Source organism: Sycon ciliatum, chromosome 4 (assembly GCF_964019385.1).
Source record: "Sycon ciliatum chromosome 4, ocSycCili1.1, whole genome shotgun sequence".
NCBI classification, from domain to species: domain Eukaryota; kingdom Metazoa; phylum Porifera; class Calcarea; order Leucosolenida; family Sycettidae; genus Sycon; species Sycon ciliatum.
In genome coordinates this window covers 21,651,738-21,677,092 of record NC_088646.1, presented here as the reverse complement: position 1 = coordinate 21,677,092, position 25,355 = coordinate 21,651,738, and the positions used below count along the sequence as shown (strand labels likewise).

General features: G+C 47.3%; 2 protein-coding genes across 2 annotated transcripts; one reads left to right on the top strand and one right to left on the bottom strand.

The window, feature by feature from the left end:
* The first annotated feature begins 4,743 nt into the window (after positions 1–4,743).
* LOC135813461 (polyadenylate-binding protein-like) lies at positions 4,744–13,397 on the top strand. Its single transcript, XM_065326554.1, has 6 exons — positions 4,744–4,997; positions 5,972–6,194; positions 9,884–10,090; positions 10,547–10,789; positions 11,775–11,921; positions 12,153–13,397. The coding sequence occupies exons 1-6, from the start codon at positions 4,744–4,746 to the stop codon at positions 12,507–12,509; spliced, it is 1,431 nt and encodes a 476-aa protein (XP_065182626.1). The 3' UTR covers positions 12,510–13,397.
* A 791-nt stretch (positions 13,398–14,188) lies between these two features.
* On the bottom strand, positions 14,189–23,437 carry LOC135815014 (probable alpha-ketoglutarate-dependent hypophosphite dioxygenase). Its single transcript, XM_065328228.1, has 10 exons — positions 23,013–23,437; positions 22,321–22,471; positions 21,220–21,265; positions 20,917–20,985; positions 19,850–19,926; positions 19,242–19,328; positions 18,884–18,970; positions 17,297–17,425; positions 16,694–16,870; positions 14,189–15,234 (listed from the first exon to the last, which is right to left on the bottom strand). The coding sequence occupies exons 1-10, from the start codon at positions 23,066–23,068 to the stop codon at positions 15,139–15,141; spliced, it is 975 nt and encodes a 324-aa protein (XP_065184300.1). The 5' UTR covers positions 23,069–23,437; the 3' UTR covers positions 14,189–15,138.
* Between the last annotated feature and the right edge of the window lie 1,918 nt (positions 23,438–25,355).

The following is a 25,355-nucleotide window of genomic DNA, read 5'->3' as shown; positions in this document are numbered from 1 at the left end:
AGCACAGCTACGCTATGCCGTCTTCGCGAATTCGGAGGCTTGGTGTGCTTGATCTCGGTGTGTCCGGCGTTGCGATAGACCTCGCCAGCTATAGAATGGTCTATTTTATCCAGTCCCTGTTGCCATAGAACAAAGCAGCACACATCGGAAATTGTTTATTGGAAGTACAGTACTTATTGTCAATCTAACAAGGTTTATCTAATACTAGTTTTGAACTAGTAATATTACCAGTATTGGGTTATATATTACCAAGTACAGTACTGTATAGTAGCATTCACTGCACACCTCTAAGTTTGTAGCTCTTAAATTTCATGTCAATCTGTGGACAGAACAGTTTGGTCCTTTGTGCATTCGTCTCACTGCGGCAGCACATAAAAATGCCCCCCACCCACACACGAACACATTGCAGTCCGTCCTTCCGTGGCACGAGCTAGGATGGCATGCTGCACCTGCAAAATGTGCAAATCCCTTGGATGGCTGCTATGGAAATAGTTCGCTCTACAACATTTGTTTCTCCAATACTATGCGCTGAACCTGGTCTTGAGCAAAGCACACGCCGTGTTACACGTGGCCAGGTCTCACGTCTTCTCCAAATTCCATTCGTTCGTGGACCAGCATCTCGAGCGTCCATGCAATTCGTGGGCAGCGTGTATTGGAACAGGCTTCCAGCAAATATTCGTAGCCATGAAGATATTCTGGGTTTCAAAGCCCTGCTGTGCCCAGATGTTCTTGACACGCTTTCTCTGTCTTGACTCATTCGTCAGACATGTGCATTTTGATCTTTTGGTTTGGTCTCTAATCGACAAACTGACTTTTCTCCTCAAATACCTCAACTTCTTTATTTCTATTTCATACATCTGCTTCGTTTATTCCTTACTCTTTTCTTTATATCTTTTTCTTTTCTTTCCCTTGTCATTTAATCACTGCCACTCACATACAAATACCGTCATAAAATATAAAACACAAGATTTTCTCATCTTTTTTCTATTTCTTGTTTTTCATTAGCTTTAGCATGTTCATTCACATTCTTCATCATTTGTGAGAACTAGACCTGGTCTAGTGAGAAGGCATTCTACTGCCTGTAATTCTGGTGAAGTAAAATAAAGTAACAACAACAACAACAACTATAAACAGGGAAGCTGTTGCGCTAGTTTTACTTTTAACAATTTGCAAGCACAGACCAAGTTGCACCTCCGTGGAAATGTTTGCGTTTGGAGTCCATATGATTTTTTTAAGCTACAGTTCTACGCTTTGCTCTAGCTCATTTTTCCGATTTCACACTCTTCGCGAAAATCATGAACGTCTCCAGATCACAAACTGGCTTTCTGGTTTAGAGAGTATCCCGGCCTACACAGTATCCCGGCCTATACAGTATCCCGGCCTATACAGTATCCCTGTCTATACAGTACCCCTGCCTATACAGTATCCCTGCCTACACAGTATCCCGGCCTATACAGTATCCCGGCCTATACAGTATACCGGCCTATACAGTATCCCTGTCTATACAGTATCCCGGCCTATACAGTATACCGGCCTATACAGTATCCCTGTCTATACAGTACCCCTGCCTATACAGTATCCCTGCCTATACAGTATCCCGGCCTATACAGTATCCCTGTCTATACAGTATCCCTGCCTATACAGTATCCCGGTCTATACAGTATCCCGGCCTATACAGTATCCCTGTCTATACAGTACCCCTGCCTATACCTCAGGCGGCATGTTGGCATCGTGTTCTTTGACCTAGCGAAAGCTTTCGACACCGTCTGGCATCGTGGTCTGCTTGCAAAGCTAGAGTCCGTCTTCTTGGTACACGGTCCAGCCCTGCAATGGCTCTCATCCTATCTTTCCTGCCGCCACCAGACTGTCAGAGTATCTACCTCCCTATCAGACCCATTACTAGTCGTGTCTGGGGTACCCCAGGGGTCCATACTTGGGCCGCTCCTATTTCTACTGTACGTTAATGACTTGCCAGCCCTTGTACCAAATGTAAGTCTTTTTGCTGACGACACTGCTCTGATGTGCTCCGACAGCTCGGCAGACAACCTCACGGCCTCCATGCAGTCCGGGGTCAACGCTACAGTAACATGGATGGAAACCTGGAAACTGAAGCCTAACCTCGCCAAAACCGAGGCCATGTTCTTCTCTCCCTCGCCCCCCACTCAACTTCTGTATTTTCCTGGTCTAAATAGTACACCTATTAAAGTTGTTAACGAGCACAAGCACCTGGGCGTTATTCTCGACCGCCAACTCTCCTGGTCTCCACAAGTCCAGTCTGTGTGCAAGCGTGCGAGTGCGTCGTTAGGTATGCTACAACCCCACTGCCAACACTTGAATGATAACTGCAGAGAATTGTTCTTTAAGTCGTACATTTTGCCTATATTTGACTATTGCGATATAGCTTGGTGCGGGTTGTCTCAGACTTTACTCCACAGACTGGAGGTACATCAACGCTTGCTTCTGAAAATTCTGTTTCGAAAAGACCAAACATTTGCCTCCCTTTGTCTTTATAAACTTGCTTCCACGCACCCTCTTCTTGCCCGACATCAGCAGCATCTTTGTATCCTTGTGCAAAAAATCTTCCTAGCCCAAGTCCCGAAACATATTGCCAAGTACAACTGGTTTGTTACCACTAGACCAACACGCAATGCCTTATCACTGCCCCGAGCTAGTTCCTCTCTGTTTTTGAAATCCCCTTTCTTCTCAGCATACTCCCTTTGGTCTAACCTGCCTACTAGCATTAAGACATGCCAAGATATCAGGAAATTCACAGTCCAGCTTTCCACACTGTCTCATCCGAAGTGATCCCATGTATTATTAATGTGCCTCCCTTTCTTTTTCTCTCCCTATCTCCTTTCCCTCTCTGACAGCATCTTTCTTTTTTTTCCCTTTTTAGCTTGCCGTGGTTGGCTATCACCTGACCTCTCATGTTTATTGGCAGTCTTCGGACGGGCCAGGAGATGTTGAATAAATAAATAAATATACAGTATCCATGTCTATACAGTATCCCGGCCTATACAGTATCCCTGCCTACACAGTATCCCTGTCTATACAGTATCCCTGCCTATACAGTATCCCTGTCTATACAGTATCCCGGCCTATACAGTATACCGGCCTATACAGTATCCCTATCTATACAGTACCCCTGCCTATACAGTATCCCTGCCTATACAGTATCCCTGTCTATACAGTATCCCGGCCTATACAGTATCCCGGCCTATACAGTATCCCGGCCTATACAGTATCCCTGCCTATACAGTATCCCGGCCTATACAGTATCCCGGCCTACTGTAAAAGCAGAAATTTTCGGTGGTGTAATATTTTCGGTATTCACCAAAATCGGCGGTTCGGTAGAGAGAAATTTTCGGTAAAACCCGTTTTCCAGGTAGATGTACTAGTACTAAATGTATACAGTACCGGTTGTACCGAAATTTTCGGTGCGTTTTATTTTCGGTAGAAATTGTCGACACCGAAGTTACCGAAAATAAAACACCACCAAAAATTTCTGCTTTTACAGTATACAGTATCCCTGCCTATACAGTATCCCTGTCTATACAGTATCCCGGCCTATACAGTATCCCGGCCTACACAGTATCCCGGCCTACACAGTATCCCGGCCTATACAGTATCCCTGTCTACACAGTATCCCTGCCTATAGAGTATCCCGGCCTATACAGTATCCCTGTCTATACAGTATCCCGGCCTATACATGTACCTTTTTTCCATGGTCAAAGCCGAGCTCCTGCTCCCATCGCACCATTGCTGCCGGCCTGTAGTTGGTGATGAATCCGCGCCGCGTCGTCTTGCTGCTGTTGCCGCGGGAGTAGTGCAGCGTGCGGCCATGGTGCATCGTGCACGAGCCTGGCGAGAGTGGCTGCGGCACCCCCTCATCCTGTATCAATCCACCAACAACAATAATTGGATGTGAACTGTAATCGTGAACAAACACATGTTTGCTAGCATACCAACGGGCATCACCCTTTGGGTGTGGGAATGTGATAAATATGAGGAAACTAGATCCAGATACAACCCAAAACGACCCACTCACGCACGCACATGCACACACGCTCATGCACACACATGCACACGTACACCACACACACACACACACACACACACACACACACACACACACACACACACACACACACACACACACACACACACACACACACACACCCACACCTTGACCTTTGACGCCCATCGCCGGAGGCGATGATAGCAATGCTACGGCAGAAGCCATAGCAACTTGTGCTGGGATTGCACCATTCAACAGCTTGCAAGGCTGAAGAATTGACCGTCACTATTCAGCCTGGTCTACACCATACAGCTATTTGAAGTGACTTTTTCTGGCCAGTGAATCCCTATTTTTGGTCTTTTTCTTTTTTCTTTTTTTTTCTTTTTTTTCCCACACACACATCACACCACATACTCCGGCATGCACTGGCTGTTGGTAACCACCCAGGAGAATGAAAGAAAAGTCAGGAAGAGTCTGAGAAAGAGAAGAAAGACGTGTGTGACCATAATCGTCGGGAATCGAACCCGCAAGTTGGCGCAACCTATCGATTGGAAATCGCTGCACATACCACTGCACCATATGGGACACACACACACACACACACACACACACACACACACACACATACACACACACACACACACACACACCTCAGACCTCAGACCTCAGACCTCAGACCTCAGACCTGCCCATCGCGGAAGCGATGATAGCGAACAGCTACATGTATGTTAGACATAGAAACTTGTGCTGGACATGGGATTACACGGTGTACTAAGGTCTTCATCAAGAACCTGGACAGAGTAGTCACTACCAGCAAGGATGTGCATGATGCATTTAGATCTTTCGGAGAGATTGTATCCTGCAAGGTTGCTTGTGACGACAGCGGCCAGTCCAGAGGGTACGGCTATGTTCACTTCACGGACCGTGAAGCTGCCCAGTCAGCTATTGACAGTGGCGTGCTGGTGAATGACCGCAAGGTGTAAGTATTAGTTATGATCATCACACACCGCAGTGCACTGTCTCCCCAGCTAAAGCCAGTCAGACACCCGATCACAGCACACTGCCACATCATTGTTAGCCCACATGGTGGAGATGCACATGTCCTATAGCTCTTTGAACTCGTACATGACTGTACAGACTAGTGCACTGCATCTTGGAAGACCAGCAGTATGATATTTGGGAAGAGCAAGGTGTGGGTGTGTGTGTGGGAGGGGGGGGGGGTGTGGGGGTGTTGTGTGTGTGTGGGGGGGGGGGGGGGGAGAGGATGTGTGTGGGGGTGTGTGTGTGTGTGTGTGTGTGTGTGTGTGTGTGTGTGTGTGTGTGTGTGTGTGTGTGTGCATATGGTGCAGTGGTACATGTATGTGCAGCGATTTCCAATCGATAGGTTGCGGGTTCAATTCCCGACGATTATGGTCACACACGTCTTTCTTCTCTTTCTCAGACTCTTCCTGACTTTTCTTTCATTCTCCTGGGTGGTTACCAACAGCCAGTGTATGCCGGAGTATGTGGTGTGGTGTGTGTGTAGAAAAAGAAAAAAAAGAAAAAAAGAAAAAAATGGAAAAATGAAAAATAGGGATTCACTGGCCAGAAAAAGTCACTTCAAACAGCTGTGTGGTGGATACCAGGCTAAAAATAGTGGCGGTCAATTCATCAGCCTTGCAAGCTGTTGAATGGTGTAATCCCAGCACAAGTAACTTAGTTGCTATGTCTAAAAAAACATAGCTGTTCGCTATCATCGCTCCCGCGATGGGCATGTCTGAGGTCTGAGGTGTGTGCGAGGGGGGGGGGGGGGTACACTAGTATGAGAGAATCTGCTAACAGATTTAATTGCTAGTATTATTATTATTATTATTATTAGTACTAGTAACAGTGCAGCTTTCTGAGTTGACAGCTGCGCTGGTTGTGAAGAATGCAAATTCGGTCTGTGCGGTGAATTCTGTTGGTGTTCACTAGGGTTGCCAGCCGCTTCATGTCACCACGTGAGCATATCGAGAAGCTTGGCAGCACCAGCGTTTACATCAAGAACTTCCCAGATGACATCGATGGTGATGAGAAACTCGAGGCGATGTTCGAATCGTTTGGGAAAATCTTCAGTGCCAAAGGTATGTTCGATGAAAGTGGAAAAGCGCGTGGATTTGGCTTTTGCAATTTCGAGTCTCCGTCTGATGCTGAGAAGGTACTTATGTTGCTAACTGTTTCGTATGTCTCCTCCTGCCATTGAATATTGCTATTGGTGACCTCCATGGCGTGTTTCCAAGGCATAGGAATGTGAACTTTTCCGGTCTTTGCTATTGTTTGTTTACGTGGAAGTATGATGTGAATTTGCACAATAATTCCGTGTGGATTTGAGGTGGGCTTTTCCAACTACGACTTGAATTTTGAATTTACACGTACAGTGTTGCTTACTTTATGTGCACTGCAGCTTGTCCCGGTATTGTATTAGTAGCAGTGGTGAGGCTTTGTGCAGCTTCATTCATAGGAGAAAACGGTTTAAGAGCAGACCCGCTCTCTTCCCATTCACTCTGCAAACTCGAACTCGTTTCTCAATCATTAGAACGTTTCGGCAAAATTGCCCTCATCAGGTATGCAATGGTGTGCAAGTTTGCAAAGGAGCAGTTAGGGCCGAAACGATTGCCCATTTTGCCTTAAAACGATTAGCCAATAACACTAACGATCGATTTATTGGTTTTACCGATTTTCCGAACAAGTTTTATATGTGTCATGTTGGACATCAGTATACCGCAAAAACAAAATATTTGTTCAACTATGTACAGGTACGTACGGGTGAAAGATCCACACAGGCCCAAAAAAGACCAAAATGAAATTTGCAACGTGATATGAGCAGTGTTCCTCTGCCATTAGGCATGAACGATCAGTCCTCTGTCTTCTACAATGGAGAAGGGTCGACTGGAATCGACAATCCAGTCGATGATCGACTCCGTCAACATGCCTGAGCGCCTGCTGTCGCACGTTCGCAAGTAATAGTTACCTGTGCTGAAGAACGACGTGACGGGCTTCGTTCCAGCACTGGTCGTCGCATTGTCACTGCGCTCAACATTGCTGGTAGTCGTCGTTCCTGTCGACTGGGTTGCTGATCCTTTCCCTACCGCAGCGGCGTACAGGTCTTTATGAGCAGAAATCAGGTGCTAGAACAAGTTGGTTGTGCCGCTTTGACGGACGAACTCGCGGCTGCACAAATTGCATCTCACTACGCTATCAGCTTCCTCGAAATATGCCCAAGCTGGCGATCTCTTGGTCCAACTAACTTTCGCTTTTACAGGCGGCAGCATTGTCACTGCTCTCCTCGCTAAAAGTAAAAAATCAAAAGTACCGTACTGGCAATATATGTTGCCGCGTAACGCGTAACGCAGGGGGTGCGGCGTAACGCGCGACCAGGCTAGTGCGACAAATTTTCGTTGAGTTCGTAACGCGCGTCCGGCGGGGTGCGGCGATCTTTTCATTGCAGTTTGCACTGCACAAGAAAAATGATGCGGCAAAAGCAAAAAAATGATGCGGCAATAGCAAAAAAGTGATGCGGCAATAGCAAAAAAAGGACTGCGGCAATATAGAAACCTGTGTAACGGCTCCTGTGCGACTTTGCATGTAACGCCCTGCGTGCGGCAAACATGTGCCAATGTAACGCTTCATGGCCTCACTGCGGCAACATATATTGCCAGTACGGTAACTAAGTTTTTGACAAGAACTGAACAAAATAGAAGGCCGGCAGCCATACTCACAGTTTCGCTACAACCTAAAATTATGAAGCTTTCCGGTTGATACTTTCCGGCTACGCTGACTAGTGCAGTGAATGCGCGGAGTGTACGACTACAAGTACAAGTACAGTACCCAAAACTTGGCAAAAGGATCAAGAGCTAGCGCGCAATGATCATGATGATTGTACGGACCTACAGCTTCATGCACGTGTACTTCGACGTTCATGTACTTGTGCGCATGACGCGCGTGCATGATGCCATGCATGGTCTTCATGTACTGACGTCGTGACCGCTCTCGCACTGTACAGTCATAATCGTTATGGATCATGACGATTATCGATTTCATCCATAACGAGTGATATACGAGTAATCGGTATAATCGTTTCGGCCCTAGTTCTATACATGCAATTAGTTATGCTATGATGTGCTACATTGCACCCACCGTGACGTGCCAGAATCATAAAGATAATGATCACTAAAAGAAGTATGACACCAACAACAATTGTTCAAAGAGGACAATGTGGTGATAAATTCACACAGACACCCACGCCTACACACCCATGCACACACACATAAACACACCATTTGATCATTTGACGCCCATCACCGGAGGCGAGGATAGCAGCAGAAGCCATAGCAACTTGTGCTGGGATTGCACCGTTCAACAGCTTGCAAGGCTGAAGAATTGACAGCCACTATTCAGCCTCATCTACACCACACAGCTATGAAATGGCTTGTTCTGGCCAGTGAACCCCTACTTTTTGGTCTTTTTTAATTTTTTTCACGCACACAAATCACACCACATACTCCGTCCGGCATGCACTGGCTGTTGGTAACCACCCAGGAGAATGAAAGGAAAGTCAGGAGGAGTCTGAGAAAGAGAAGAAAGACGTGTGTGACCATAATCGTCGGGAATCGAACCCGCAACCTATCAATTGGAAATCGCTGCACATACCACTGCACCATATGGGACACACACACGTACACACACACACACACACACATACACACACACACACACACACACACACACACACACACACAATCCAACAAAATAATATGATAATGTACAGTGCACTGGTGTATGATGTTGCAAAAATACCAGCTAGTGTCAGATGTCACATCAGTGCCCACATATCAAGAGTGAGTAACTCAACGCACAGTAATATTTTCTAGGTGCAATGTTGAGTAACACTGAGCGAACTGTCATACTCACAGAAGTCCCCAGCCAGGGTTGGTGTTAATTTGTGATCCCAAGTTCCTTATCTCCACAGCTTCCCTCAATTTCCTGCTTGCCCTGTCACCTTCCCTGGCTAATACTGACACATCCACAAAAACAGTATCCCCCAGCGCCAGTCTCCTTCGGGCATGCTTGGTGCGCATGTGCTCACCCCAGGGCTTGTCGCGGGTACGGCGGCGCGCTTTCCATTTAGCTCCGTCAGTCTAGTTTCTCAATGATCTCAAGGAACTTGGGACCACAAATTGACACCAACCCTGGCTGGGGACTTCTGTGAGTATGACAGTTCACTCAGTGTTACTCAACATTGCACCTAGAAAATATTACTGTGCGTTGAGTTACTCACTCTTGATATGTGGGCACTGAGGTGACATCTAGCACTAGCTGGTATTTTTGCTACATCATACACCAGTGCACTGTACATTATCTTATATTTTGTTGGATTGTGTGTGTGTGTGTGTGTGTGTGTGTGTGTGTGTGTGTGTGTGTGTGTGTGTGTGCATGTAGGTATGTGTGTGTGTGTGTGTGTGTGTGTGTGTGTGTGTGTGTGTGTGTGTGTGTGTGTGTGTGTGTGTGCATGGGTGTGTGGGTATGCGTGGGTGTCTGTGTGAAAGCACTTTGAGCTCTGCGTGAATTTATCACCACATTGTCTTCTTTGAAAAAATGTTGTTGGTATCATACTTCTTTTAGTTACTATTATCTTTACGATTCTGGCGCATCACGGTAGGTGCAATGTAGCACATCATAGCATCACAAATTGCATGTATATAACTGTTCCTTTGCAAACTTGCACACCATTGCATACCTGATGAGAAATGTTGTGATAGTTGAGTGAGAAACGAGTTTGAGTTTGCAGTGGGAAGAGAGCGGGTCTGCTCTTATACCTTTTTCCTGTTGTATTGACTGATTGTTTAGGCTATTCGTGAGATGAACGGAAAACCCATGGGCGGAGGAAAGAATCTGCATGTTGAACGGCATGTGAAGAGGGACGGGAAGCCGAAAGACCAGCGCGGTAAAACCTACCCTGGTGTCAACCTTTACGTTAAGAACATCGATCACACCATTGACGATGATCGCCTGGAGAAGGAGTTCTCTTCCTATGGAAGTATCACCTCTGTCAAGGTATGCCGTTGTGCCGTTCTTTTTCAGTGTTGTTTGAACCAATCCACTTACGCTGCTGCATCGTGTGCTGTATTGCGTCCTGAAGCCACACAACCACATGTGCTAATCATCATACAGCAGCAAATGTCTGCTGATCGCTGAAATGCGTGATACTTAAATTTACAGCTACACAATCTTTCGCCTCTGTTGTGTGTGTGTGACCACGTGCGCTAGTAATCCGCTTCAGCAGAACGTCACTTGCGGCGTATACCTCAGATGTGAACTTCACTCGCAATGTATACCACAGATGTGCCCTCAGAATGCAGCAGCCATTCGTTGAAATTCCATGAACCTGACATCATTTTGCAGCCTTGGTGTTTGGCTTGACCAGTCGGTCATCACCCACTTTGATACCCGAATTGACATGAGCCGACTGACTATGCATGTGCTGCCTTTAATTCCATGATTCTTGTACAGGTCATGAGGGATGATAGGGGACATAGCAAAGGATTCGGCTTTGTCTGTTTCGCTAGTTCCGAGGACGCTGGCAAGGCGTTGCGGGAAATGAGTGGGAAAATGATCGGTACTAAGCCACTGTACATTGCCCTTGCTCAACGCAAGGAGGACCGACAGGCTCAGTTATCCCAACAGTACACGCATGCACCACCGGCAATGCTTATGCAGCAGCCACCTCAGCAACCACCTCAGCAGCAGCAACAGGTATGTTCTAGATTAGTGTCGGCATCGGTCGGTCATCCGTATAAGAGTTGAACGGTATAACTCTGCTGTCTAAAATTGTTGTCTTGATTTCGGCTTCACAATTCAGCGTGCCGCTCCTGTAGCTATAGCGTTCATGATGGATGTTGTTGGTACATGCACGTCTATTTGGGCTCTGGGTTCCGGTACTCAGTTACATGGGTAGACTGATAAAGTATGCACACGCGTATCCCAGGGATCACTTCAAGGTACCAGCACGTGGGCGTGCAACCAGCTTACTTGCAGATTCACATGTTTGTTTCTTATTCTTTCCTTCTAGCAGTCGACACGATACCGACCCTGTCACTAAGCAGGTATATTCTGCGGCTGTCGTGCGATAATAACAATTGTTGGGTAGTGGGATGGCTGATGGATGTTTTGCCTTACCCATACCGTAAAATCCCGCCAGAGCGCCCCTCCCTCCGCCACCTTTTGAGTAGGTCCAGGCGGGGAGGGGCAGATGGGCGAGTCCTACTTGCCGCATTCAGTACTACATGAAAAAGTACTCACCCTACGAAAACTGTCCGTGCACCTCGTACACCGCCCAAAGGTCAAGAGCAGGGAGTCGTACAGACCCATCAACAATCAGGGTTTGTGCGATCCCTGGTCAAGAGGGTGGGCACTGTTGCGTGCATTTCCAACAGGGTCGAGCACGCGTATGCAGTACAGTACGACTCATACGACATCACAGAGTCCGATGAGGATACAATCAATCATTTCCCTGACAAGAAGTCAGGGAGGGGCGGATGGGAGAGACAGGGCGTTCTGGTGGGATTTTACGGTACTTCCAATATGAATTCATGACGCTGACATGGACCCGGCTTCAATTTTAGCAACATGCATACAGTGCCTCCCCCCCCCCCCACCACCAATCCTTTCTGTCTTAAATTTACAATTCCGTTGCCAACATTTTGTGAAATTTTGATGTCCGCCGTCTTTGTGGTGGTAGACCGGTTACTGGGTAACCATGAGGCCAAATCCACTTACGTCCTATTGTGCGCAGGCTGCCGGTCAGCAGATGCCGGTGTTCCAGCCTCAAGTCTACTATCCCATGCCACCACCACCACCGCAGGCAGCAGCAGCAGCTACAGCAGCTGTAAGTCATCTTTTAACTTACAATTTGTGACTTGGGGCGTGGTGTGTGTGTGTGGGGGGGGGGGGGGGTCATAATCACATAATCAGAAGCATCCTCATTGCTGGGTGCATGCATATGCATGAACAGTGCAAAGAATCCAGGCACAAGTGAGTAACACAAAGGCTACGTACACCATGCAGACTATAGTCCATTCATTCGAGACTTTTTTCTCTTTTTTTTGCTTTGCTTTAGCACCCGCGAGCTCCCTTCATGCCTCGACCGTCTGGCATGCAACCGCCGCCACCGCAGGGCAGGTTCCAGCAGATGAGGCCACCCAGCCAGAACCCACACGGGATGATGCCACCGGCGGGTGCCTATGGCGCCAATGCTGCTAGCAACGTGCACTATTGGCCGCAGGCCAGTCATCCCCAGGGACAGGCGGCGGCCGCGGCGTATCCTGCTGGTGCTGTGCCTGCAGCCGGTCACATTGGCGCGGGGGGTGCTGTCTCCACAGCTGCTCGGTCCAGCTCCAACGCTGAACACTTCAATGGACTGTTGTATCCACCTCATCCACGTGGTGGCCCAGCCCGGGGTCATCAGTACCGGTAACCCAAATGTGGAAGCTGCTGCTTTGCAGAGAGTGTGCATCTCCGGTTTTCTTCAAGCGTAAGCTGGCCCCGGAAAGCAAGCAGCGGACAAGATCACTGGGCACTCTTGACGGTAGACCATGCAGAGATTGCGTGTGCAGGACCAACTTAAATTCTCTTCCAGCTGATAGTGGCTCTGAAAACACGTCTGTGTTGCGGACGCCATACCAGAAGATTGTGGAGATCAGTACATGCAACCCTGGAGAGGAGGTGATTGTCACCGCCATCTTCTTTACTGACACCAGATTGTGTGTCCAACTGTTTATGGTTCTTGTACACTGTGGCTCACCAATAACATGGGCGCGTGATGTCAACATGGATACTGGAAAGACTTACCTAGTTAGGTTGTCTCGGTTACCAGGTTACAACTAGCAAGTCCGATGGAATTTACGATTGCTTCTGTTGCTGGAGAATCGTAAATGCACTACTCCTGACAATCAAAAATATACTTGAAAAAAATGTGTGTGGTTTAGTCACGGAACAAAGTTCATTTTTGTAGAGTCTGGTTACTGCGTATGTAGGATTGTTGCTACTGTAGAGCTTGAGTGGAATTCCACATTAATATATACAAGTACATGCAATTGTCGTCTTGGAAATGGCTGGGGGTGCTGCACCCATTCTTCGTGTGTCCCCAAAGCCGTCTGCACCCATTCTTCGTGTGTCCCCAAAGCCGTCTGCACCCATTCTTCGTGTGTCCCCAAAGCCATCTGCACCCATTCTCCATGTGTCCCCAAAGCCGTCACGCACTAACTAAACACACTGATGTGTGCAGCTCGTAATACAAACTTGGTCCCGCGGTAACGTGGAATGGCAGAGCTTTGGGTATTGTAAATAGAAGTTGAAAAAATTCCACATGTAGACAAGAATCATAAGATCGAGATCAAGAGTGTGGTGCGTAACGTGGAATGTCAGAGCTTTGGGTATTGCAAATAGAAGTTGAAAAAATTCTATGGGTAGACAAGAATGAAAAGATCGAGATCAAGAGTGTGCTCGGTGCAGTCATTCGACACAATCCCAACAGTTATCAGAGTAGATAATTATAGGGGTTGTATTTCCAGAACAAAAGTTAGTTCTCATGGGACATTGTTCAGTGGAATTGCCGTCACTGACGGACTTTCAGGAACATAATTTAGTGGATTGCTGTATAGGGTATATAAAGAGTTTTAATCATCAGGAAGAATGCATAGTGCATATAATCATCTCATGCAATCCCTTCCAGCAGATGCTGCTTTTCAGTTGCACTTTCGACCGGTAGTACAAGCGGCCAAGTCTTTCTGGGAGATGTTTTTAGAATACACACTTCAGTAGATACTTCTCTCTCTAGTGTGCTTCCCATAATTGTTACTGTCTTGCAGTCTTTATGAATTTTTCTTCCTCTTCTCTTTCTTTAGGGGCTGTCTAGTTGCTTTTTCAAAACGAAAAGTATTCCGTTGGGGTGGGTGAGTTTTAGGAGTTAGGTTTTGAAATCGGAGAATGTTCCGGTGCTACTGGGTGCCGAAGATTGAAGTCAATGTTTTGTTGGAATTCGTTTCAACCCCCCCCCCCCTTCAGAAAGGTTGAGTGTGAGTTGAATAATACTACAGTGTTTCGTTAGAAAAAAATCCGGAACCCCACCCCAGACGGCCACTTATTCAATATCCCTTTTGTTAGGCAAAGCGGCGGGCCAGTGCCTGTTTGTTCATATGATATGAGTCTCTGAGTGTAGAAGAAATTTATACTATAAATTATACTAGCAGTATTGTTGGCCAACATAGGCAAGATCCGCAGGGTACACCAAAGTGAAGGAAGAGCTTGAACAAATGGCAAGGCGAGAGAAAAGTTCGAAAAGAGAGGGCCAACGGTTTACAAGTCGGTATCCGTTTTTGTCCAACACTCAACAACTATAATGCATGATACTGGTGGGTCAGAAAAACATGCAACAATTAGCACAATTCCTACCTTAAAACCTTCCAAGTTTGAAGGCTGTCGGTTTGCGCATTCCAAGGCGTGATGCAGCTAAACATTAGGTTGTTGAATGTCAGTATCCGAGACATCAGTCAAACCGGTACGTGCTAATTATTATTATTGCATGTTCCGACTCACCAGTATCATGCTTTTAAAATTGCTAGTGTTGGACAAAACGGGTTAATCCTAGGCTCTCCATCGGAGCCGGACAGAGAAATCACAATGGAAAGCAGCAGCATGAACTGAATCAGCATTGGTTTAAAAAGAAAGTCTCTCTGTTTTGATCGTGCATTCCCTGTAGGTAGTATCATTGTCGGTAATCGCAGTTATGTGGGGAGATCATGCGCTCCTGGGAACTTTACCTAGGCCCAATGCATAGCCGCACGAAAGTGCACAGCCTGATGTTCAAGAAACCTAGTTCGCCGTGTTGACCTATTTACATTTTTTAGCTTGAAGGCCAAAGACAAGGAAACTGGTAGTAGCAGTTCACAGCAGATAATGCAGGAATCAATTACGTGGATGTAGCTTGTAATCCTCATAATAATAATTAGAACTTTGGCTCTGACTGCCAGTGTCTGGGGTGTGCTCGGCTCCTCAGAAGAAGAACGCTTGGACTAGTTACGTCATGTCAGCGCACTACTGCTACGCTAGGCCGTCTTTGAAGGCTTGGTGTGCTTGATCTCGGTGTGTCCGGCGTTGCGATAGACCTCGCCAGCTATAGAATGGTCTACTTTATCCAGTCCCTGTTGCCATAGAACAAAGCAGCACACATCCGGGGAAATTGTTTATTGGAAGTACAGTATTGTATAGTAGCTAGTGGTGTCCGAGTACCCGTGCTACCCCCGTGAGGACCTCGGGTAGTCGGGTACCGAATAGTACCCGAAAACCCGAGGTCGCAGATGACATCATGTACAGTGCACGTGTACAAATAATTCACGCATGTCTACCCAATGTGCAAGGGAAGGGGGCGGTGTGCATTGTGGTCTTACCATGGAAACATTACCCGATCGGGTACCCGTGCTACCCGTGGAAAACTACCCGGACCCGATACCCGAAGAAAATGCTACCCGACTCAGCCCTAGTAGTAGCCTTCACTGCACACCTCTAAGTTTGTAAGAAAGGGGTTGCTCCCCACACCGGAGCTTGCGCTATTCCGCCGACGTTACTTGACACTTGACTGACTCACGACTGCCAGCCAGAGCACACGAGAAGTCCATCGAACCTTCGACTCGGCAAACCTGCAAGAAAGCACCACTCCCTGCTCAATACACAGTGTTCCGAGGGTCCTCGACGTCTGTCTGACCGTCCAGGAGCGACACTGACTCACGCTGCTATCTGGTGTTCACGAGGTGTTTGTTGCGCTGGAAACGGAGCGTCTCTGTAAGTTTGTATCCCTGGTGATGTTTGTGCCTGGAGAGCACTATATAAGTGGTGCTCTTCAGGCACAATCTTCCTCAGCCTACTCAAGCTCAACTGATGAGGGGTGAATTCCCCGAAACACTGTGTATTGAGCAGGGAGTGGTGCTTTCTTGCAGGTTTGCCGAGTCGAAGGTTCGATGGACTTCTCGTGTGCTCTGGATGGCAGTCGTGAATCAGTCAAGTGTCAAGTTACGTCGGCGGAATAGCGCGAGCTCCGGTGTGGGGAGCAAACCCTTTCTTACAAATCATCGCCGAAGTCGCAACCACTACTTCGTACCTCTAAGTTTGTAGCTCTTAAATTTCATGTCAATCTGTGGACAGAACAGTTTGGTCCTTTGTGCATTCGTCTCACTGCAGCAGCACATAAAAATGCCCCCCCCCCCCCACCAACACATTGCACTCAGTCATTCCGTGGCACGAGCTAAGATGGCATGCTGCACCTGCAAATCCCTTGGATGGCTGCTATGAAAATCATGAGTTTGCTCTACAGCATTTGTTTCTCCAATACTATAAACAGGGAAGCTGTTGCGCTAGTTTTACTTTTAACAATTTGCAAGCACAGACCAATTTGCACCTCCGTGGAAATGTTTGCGTTTGGAGTCGATATGATTTTTGTTTAGAGCTACAGTTCTATGCTTTGCTCTAGCTCACTTTTTCTGATTTCACACTCTTCGCGAAAATCATGAACGTCTCCGGATCACAAACTGGCTTCCTGGTTTAGAGAGTATCCCGGCAGCCTATACAGTATCCCTGTCTATGCAGTATCCCGGCCTATACATGTACCTTTTTTCCATGGTCAAAGCCGAGCTCCCGCTCCCAGCGCACCATTGCTGCCGGCCTGTAGTTGGTGATGAATCCGCGCCGCGTCGTCTTGCTGCTGTTGCCACGGGAGTAGTGCAGCGTGCGGCCATGGTGCATCGTGCACGAGCCTGGCGAGAGTGGCTGCGGTACCCCCTCATCCTGTATCAATCCACCAACAACAATAATTGGATGTGAACTAATCGTGAACAAACACATGTTTGCTAGCATACCAACGGGTATCACCCTTGGGGTGTGGGAATGTGATAAATATGAGGAAACTAGACCCAGATACAACCCAAATAGACCCACTCACGCACGCACATGCACACACGCTCATGCACACACATGCACACGTACACCACACACACACACACACACACACACACACACACACACACACACACACACACACACACACACACACACACACACACACACACACACACACACACACACACACACACACACACACACACACACACACACACACACACACACACACACACACACACTCACACACACACACACACACACACACATACACAGAGGAACAGGCATTATACTCTCATTCACCAGCAACTCTACCTCGGATGCTTCACATTGCAGCACGTGTGCACCCTCTGCCGCTGGCTTGTGAGCACGGAGTGGCTGCAGATGCGATCCCGGGACAAACCACATACATCCGTTGTCCAGCGTAGTATGTTCCATTGCCACCTGTGAACAGTGCATGCAATGCATGTAAGTTGAATGATGTAACGGTTACAACTGCACATCATGACAGAAAGCCTGGTACATGCTGCAGCGGGCGCATAGCCGTAAGGGGCATGGAGGGGGGGGGGGCAAGTGCACCTCCCCCCCCCCCCCCCCCCCCCCGCCGCCGAAATAAAATCATTCTACCTTCCTTCAGCATGTGCATGTTTGGCCTAGTGGCCTGGGGATTGCAATTCAGTGCCTGTTGTGTAGCCAGAGTATCAGAGTGCGAAGCCCACTTGTACTTGTAACTAGACAGTGTGGGAAACAGCACAGGGCACTACAACCTCGTTTGAGATGCTTGTCACCAGCTCATTAGCATGGTATTGCAGCGCCGGGTATGTACCGTATGTGAAGCAGGCCAGTACATGTAGATGGCAGGGGACATTGACTGCAGGTCAAGCAGGTACAGGGGCATTGGCTGCAGGTCAAGCAGGTACAGGGGCATTGGCTGCAGGTCAAGCAGGTACAGGGGCATTGGCTGCAGGTCAAGCAGGTACAGGGGCATTGGCTGCAGGTCAAGCAGGTACAGGGGCATTGGCTGCAGGTCAAGCAGGTACAGGGGCATTGGCTGCAGGTCAAGCAGGTACAGGGGCATTGGCTGCAGGTCAAGCAGGTACAGGGGCATTGGCTGCAGGTCAAGCAGGTACAGGGGCATTAGCTGCAGGTCAAGCAGGTACAGGGGCATTGGCTGCAGGTCAAGCAGGTACAGGGGCATTGGCTGCAGGTCAAGCAGGTACAGGGGCATTGGCTGCAGGTCAAGCAGGTACAGGGGCATCGGAAGGTAATTTAGTGTGGTACGGTCAGCCATCTGAAGTACAATTTACTCGTGGGGGGGGGAGGGGTGGCTGAGCAGAATTTTTTGGAAATTTAGAGCCCAAATCAGTGCATTTTATTGATTCACGGGGTACTCGGGGCAAATAGTGGTACGGTCAATACCGTAGTGACCGTACCGTGTGCGACGCCCCTGAGGTATTCTGTCTAGGACTCTAGCCTAGGCATAATCTTGACATAGTTCTTGGGCTCAGAAGAGAGTCGAACCAACTGATGCGAGTCTGACCCAATCGACAGCTGTATGTGGCTGGACTCGTGCTGGTACGTCGTCGCTGGTATTACCAAGCGTTTGCTCCAATTGACAGTTGATTAGTCAGGCTTGCGCTGCCTATTTTCCTATCATGTTATCAAGGTACCAGTGAGTGCGCTTGATTATGCCCACGAATCGATGTTGCATCCATTCATGAATCACCCCCGGCTATTCATATCACCCCATGTGAATAGGGTGAACGGATTCCTAACCGATACCAGGGCTCATTAAATGAAATTGAGCGGCGAGATTCCATTCATGAATCGATTCATGGCAGTAATCGCCCGCACCCACTACGTGTTAACCTGGTCCCCTCACTCACGGGCCGTGACACTCACCCAGCAGGATACCGCTCTCTTATCTGGCATACTGGGCCAGTACGACTCGTCCTGATGCCATGGTGTTGGCGTGTTCGTCTCGGGATCCTTGACGGCAAGCGAGAAAGAAAGAAACGCAGACGGTCAACGGAACGTAATATACCAGTACCTGTTGCAGAGATGCGCAAGTTACCTCCATCTAAAACAAGCATTACCTCCATACAGGTATATAAGATGACTGACATTAGCAAGCATTTAAGGCCATTCTCCTGGATATCGGGTACAAGGTACCAGCACTGTTCAGTGGCAGAGTTGTAAAAAGATTTATTTTTACCTGCTGACTGTATGACCTGGGCTTCGCAGAAAAGAAGAATCTCACCTTGGCAATCAGCATATCAAAGTCAAAGTCCAGGTCATCTCCCAGTATCGTTCTGGATATCTCTCCTGTCCGTTGGTGTAATGGTCCCTGTATGGAGTGAATTGTAGACAGATATAATGTATCTGTCTATAGCGATTTTAGATTCTTTGCAACGGTTATTTACCCGTGCATGGAGATATTGTGATTACATCGGGGTTTGGTCTAGTTGTTTTATGTGGAATAGCACAACAAGCACTGGATTGCCATGCTCTGCAAAGCATATGATTGTAGTGATGTAGTTTGTATAGCCTCCATTGGAGAGGCTTCTCGGACACAGCATATACGTATGGTCAAAGACAATAATAATTATGGCCGGTAGTACTGCTATGTGCACCCATAGAGTCCTCTCATTCTACGCCAATCCGCTGATTGCGGACGGAAGCGGCACAGCGATTTGAAGCAGATCCAGCTATGGGAGTTGATTTTGGCCTGATGCACGTGGTCTTGTTGCTCAAGTGTATCCCCACGACAACATACTGCCGAACATCCGGATGACAACGAAGCAGTAGCAGTACCAACATAATCTGCACGTGTCGTGACCACATAATTCTGCCACGCTCAATACTCACACACTCCAGCTGATCGACGTACACACTCGGCCACATGATCTGGCAGACGTTTTCCGCGCCCTTCTGCTTCTGTTCCACTACATACATAAACGTACGCGACATCAAGGGAACCAGAGTGGGTACTCAGTGCATGTGTGATCAGCTCTGTACACGCATACTGCAGTAGCACAATTCTCGCAAATTTAGTTTCAATGCTATACAAGAGCGACCAATTAAAGTTTAAAAAATTATGAAATATTCATCTGAAGAGGTCGGGTGGTTGCACTGGAGGTCATGATGACTCTCTTTTCATTTTTCACAGTGCATACTCAGATCAATAGAAATACAGCTGAATATCGGGCCACAGAGATCTGGCTCATGACTTTCACCAATTCTAACGTGACATCAGTGATAACTGTTATACACATACAATACATATCCTAATAATAATAATAATAATGACAGTTCGCATTTCACTCATTGCATGAGGTCAACGCATCTGTTAACAATTTCGAGCCAAGCAGCTCTATCAGAAGCAGATTGCACAGCATCCAGAAGCGACAGATTAATGCATTGTAAGTCATCCTATACTAGTAGTTAATACGATCATAACTTCAAAAGAGCTACTCGGATGGATGCCCCCCCCCCCCCACACACACACACATAGCAGCCGTGACGATGCCCATGGCGTCATGCACATTATTGATTACCCCAGTTCATCACAAGATGGCCCTGAATCCCCTGGCAGTCCCTGGCAGTATTCAGCTAAACACCTATTATCATTTCCTTTACTGGCCTATTAAACTGGCTTTTGATACTTTATTACCCACTCTACTCAGTATCATTAGTTCATTACCCACTCTACTCAGTATCATTAGTTCATTACCCACTCTACTCAGTATCATTAGTTCATTACCCACTCTACTCAGTATCATTAGTTCATTACCCACTCTACTCAGTATCATTACCTTCATTGGCCAAATAATTTATACTTTATTCTCCTTTTTAGTCGATATCATGTAATTAGGCAAATTTGCCTGTTTGTTCTTCGACTCTAATAAATTGATAAACAAACAACAACAACCTACCATGAGAGCCAAGGTCATGGCGATGTGATGAGGAGTCGATTTCACCTTCCATTAGCTGACGGTAGATTTCTGCATTGGCCGGACGGAAAGAAGAAAGCGGCACTGAGCAAGGAGCTCTGAGCAAACTTTTTGGGATCTTATTATAAATTATTTAATGCCTTGTGCACATTACAAGTATTAAAGCAATGCCACGGTTGTAAAAAAGTAATTTCATTCAAGCGTATAGGCAATCAGATAGTCTTGCACCGCCGGGTGTGATCTCATGTCATGTCATGGCTGTGTGCAGTTGAAATCATTCTGTACCTTTATACACGTCCAGCTCTTCTTGGTCCAATAAGTCTTCAATGACCTGCACCGCAAAGTCAGTCAGTCACAGAATGATACTGAGCACGTCCAATGCGAAACACCATCACGTATGTTATCCATGCGTCACTTGGAAAGTCGAATGATGAGGCTCTGGCACAGATCAACACTTGTAACAATCCAGCATAATAGATACCGTACATGCAGCAGCAAATCTCATTCAATGCAACGTGTGCCGGATTGTCAGTGAGCCCGTCTAAGCTGTTTGTATTGCGTGTAGGCAAATGTACTCTACATGTACACAAGGGAGTCGTAGCATCACAATACGAATTCAAATAAACATTAAAAAAAACAAAAAACAATACCCAAAATTTTATAATACTTCGAAGTAGCAATAAAGAGAACAAACTCCGCAGTCATCGCCACACTACAACGAAGTCATGAAAGTTTACCAGAATTAATTTTCTTGTCACATTTATCAGTGGAGTTTGTTCTCTTTATTGCTATTATAAAATTGTTGTCTCCACGTCGATTAATACCCAAAATGGTGTGCATTTTGACCCCGGATTGGGAAGCCCTACGTACAGTGTAGCTGCTACGTAGTACATGTAACATGGTCTGTACAACTCCTAATTGTGGCCTTGACCTGCTGAGCTCAAGAGCAACCCAGACCACTGATTATGCTTGTATGAGAGGGGTGTATAAACCGGCCCTGCCCCAAGGGCGACTGTAACAGGACGACCGGGAGCGAAGGCCTCATTGCTTCACATTCCAGTCGCCCATGTCATCCCCCTAGGTGTCACGACTCCCTGATATAAACCCTGGAGAAAGCTGTGAGTCGTACGTGAGTTTGGATGGTATAATTGCATTATCAGAATTCAAAGGCATAAAGATGTCACGCGAATGGTTTCATCGGGATTTTCAAATGGGCACAAGTATACGAGTGTGAGTCAGCAGATTTCCGAATAAGGGTGCAGCGTTAGTCGCTAGTGTAAGTACAGTGCTGTGCCGCGAGTCCGCGACTTTGCCGAAGGCGGAAGCATCTCAACTGATGACGTAATCGCATAACCTCTACACCTGCCCTGGTAAATACGTTCTTACCAGATATCCGTTGGTGGCAAACTGCTCCTTCCACTTGCCATGGTTTGGATGATTATCCTTCCACTGTGCTGCTGTCTTGGCTAGTGACAGCTCCTTCAGGCGGTCGGCAAACGCTGATGAACTTCTCACCGCCATTGCCGCGCCGTGCAAACTAGCACAACCAAACCATGGCATGAAGGAGAAGCAGCGACTTGGTGACTTGGTGACTGTGATGGTACTCAAAGCACCTAGTGCATGTGCACATTGTACATGTACTGCATAACATCTCAACATAACATACATGTTCATAGCATTGCTCACAGAGTCACACTCCTTTCACAATCAGCTCTCATCAACGCCGAAAACTTAGGGATTGTGGCTTAGACCCGGTGTGGCTAACACTCCCGAAAATACAGTACATGCACATGCACACACTACAGTACATCATGGTACAATGTACATGCCAAGATGATGGGGTTGTCTGCACAATGGCCAATACTGTTGGCAATACATAATTCTTTGCATTGCACTTGCAGCTGGCAATGCCAAAAATCATGTAGTGTAAACCCTTTGAATGAGGCCCTGCACCCTGTCATATCCGCGGGAACAGTATCAGCTGATTCAGCAATATTATTTTTGTACACAATCCGCTAATCATACAAGTACATATACAATGCGTTTTTTTTCAATCAAGTCTGTGTGTGTGTTCTTACCCGGCTCTGCGTTGAATAGCTCGAGTAGTTTTACCCAGCAACCTGCCAGCCTGCATTACGGTCGTTGTTCTATGGAGTATGGTTACTCCCCGTGTGTCTACACTACAGCCTTCAGGTCACGATGCACAATGATCAACGTTTTCCTGGCACTCCGCAAATGAATTACCGGTATGCAACTAAACAGCGGCAATTACTTGAAAGGCACTTGCAATGCCACCCGGTAATTGATCATCCTATACTCAGTATCGCCCGGGACTATCGGACTAGGTGGCGTGAAAGTCAAAGGTCCAGCACCGTCACCCGCGACTGACTGGCGTCCTTGCTAGGAAGCCACACTGGGACCTTCTTTCTCCAGAACTCCGCAGAAACTTCATCCCAGAAGGCAGAAGAGAGCGGGGAACCAAGCTTCAAGGATCATCGAGTCGACCGCTCGTGCCGTCATCATAAGTTAGTTATAACTAACTGTGTGACATCAACAGTCAGTGATTGCGGTCATGGTTCAGACCTAACATGACAACAAAGACTGTGGTCATGTAGATCTACCAAGAGTATAACTCCCCAGGCCCAGCTTATGAGTGATGTAGATCTACTGGTACGGTAGCGAAGGAGCAGTGTCAATAGAAGGACACCAGCATTACAATGTAGATAAACCTTGTTTTAGTTCACACATGTTGTTGGTTTGACAGCATTGGAAAGAAGGTGGAGGACATACGGTTCAGATGGTCTCAACAGACCGAGGCTCTACCAACCGTGTGGATGGTTGTAGAAAGGTCACTGTGTCCGAAATCCGAACACCGTGTCCTCCACCTTGTTTCATGCTGTCAAACCAACAACAAGTACACCAGTGTAAAAACAATAAGAGGGAAGAGAAAGTGTTTTAACTCTGAGTTTCACGCACTAAGCGATCATCAAAAAACAGTAATGAGTACATCTGGATCAGACAAGTTCTTTGGAGTCGGTTCGGCCAGTAACCCTGAGCCCCTCCGAACTCTAACGAGGTCGAAACAGCTAGCTGTCAGGAGATTGGCTGCAGAGCAATGCTATTTTTATGCAGAAGATACTGGCGCAAGGTGTGAACCAGGGGCAGGGAGTCGCGTAAACCAAAGGCTACGACTCCCTGGTGTGAACAATCAAATAACCATGATAACACTCAACTATTACTACACTGTACATGTAACTCACATACATGTGCAGTGTACATTCTATGTGAGAAGCGAACACACAAAGACTCGAATGGTGCAGAATGGACGTGTTATGGACCCTGGCCGACCAGGCACAACTGTCATAAGTGCTAAGTAAAATGGTTAGAGCCTCTGAAGACTCCGCCATTAATATACATTATTGTGTGTTTTACATGACACCAATACCGGCGCGGTACCCGTCGTACATGTACATGCATGTGCATGCAGGCTTCTTCCTAGCGCTGCCTACTCCCTGCGCTGCAATTAAATGCGACTCTCAAAGCCCTGACGCTCTGGGCACTGAATACATCTAGTGGCGGATTCAAAAGGAACAACTGTATAATGTCTCTATATTTCTCTCGTCTCTCTGTCTCCCTGTCTCTGTCTCTCTCTCTCTGTCTCTCTCTGTGTCTGTCTCTGTCTCTCTCTGTCTCTGTTTCTCTCTGTCTCTGTCTGTCTGTCTGTCTGTCTGTCCGTCTGTCTGTCTGTCTGTCTGTCTGTCTCTCGCTCTCTCTCTCTCACACACACACACACACACACACACACACACACACACACACACACACACACACACACACACACACACAACAACAACAACAACAACAACAACAATTTCGAGCGTGATGATATCGACAGTGCTCGCCTCACCATGATGGCAGCCTTACGAGCCCATCCCAAGTCGCACAAGATATGGTTAGAGTACTGTCGCATGGAGCTCCTGCACGTGGACAAGCTGAGGAAGCGTTACGTCCTTACCGTTGCTCCGAGCAAGAAGTCTAATAGGACACATGTAGATGAGGAAAAGCTACTGGAAGGCGAGCAGTTCTCCTGCAAGGTGGCCGATCAGATATACCATGCGGCGGCCAAGCGCATTGAGGATGTGGCAGTGCATGTGAGCTTCTTGTCGTTGTTCCTCCGGTTTTCTTTCGCGCAGAAATCTTGTGATGCTGTGTATGCAAAGCTTGCCGAGGAATATCCCGATCACCCGGTCTCTGTAAATGCCAGATGCAATCGTCCACTTGCATCTCAGACGATTTCAAGTGCAGCAGTGCGTGCGGAACGCGAGTGCGACTGCGATCAGCTGTTTCGTGCCGCGTTGGATGAGAGCCCGTCGGTTGAGCTGTGGGAATTCTACTGCCGCTTTTGGTTTGCCGCCGTGGAG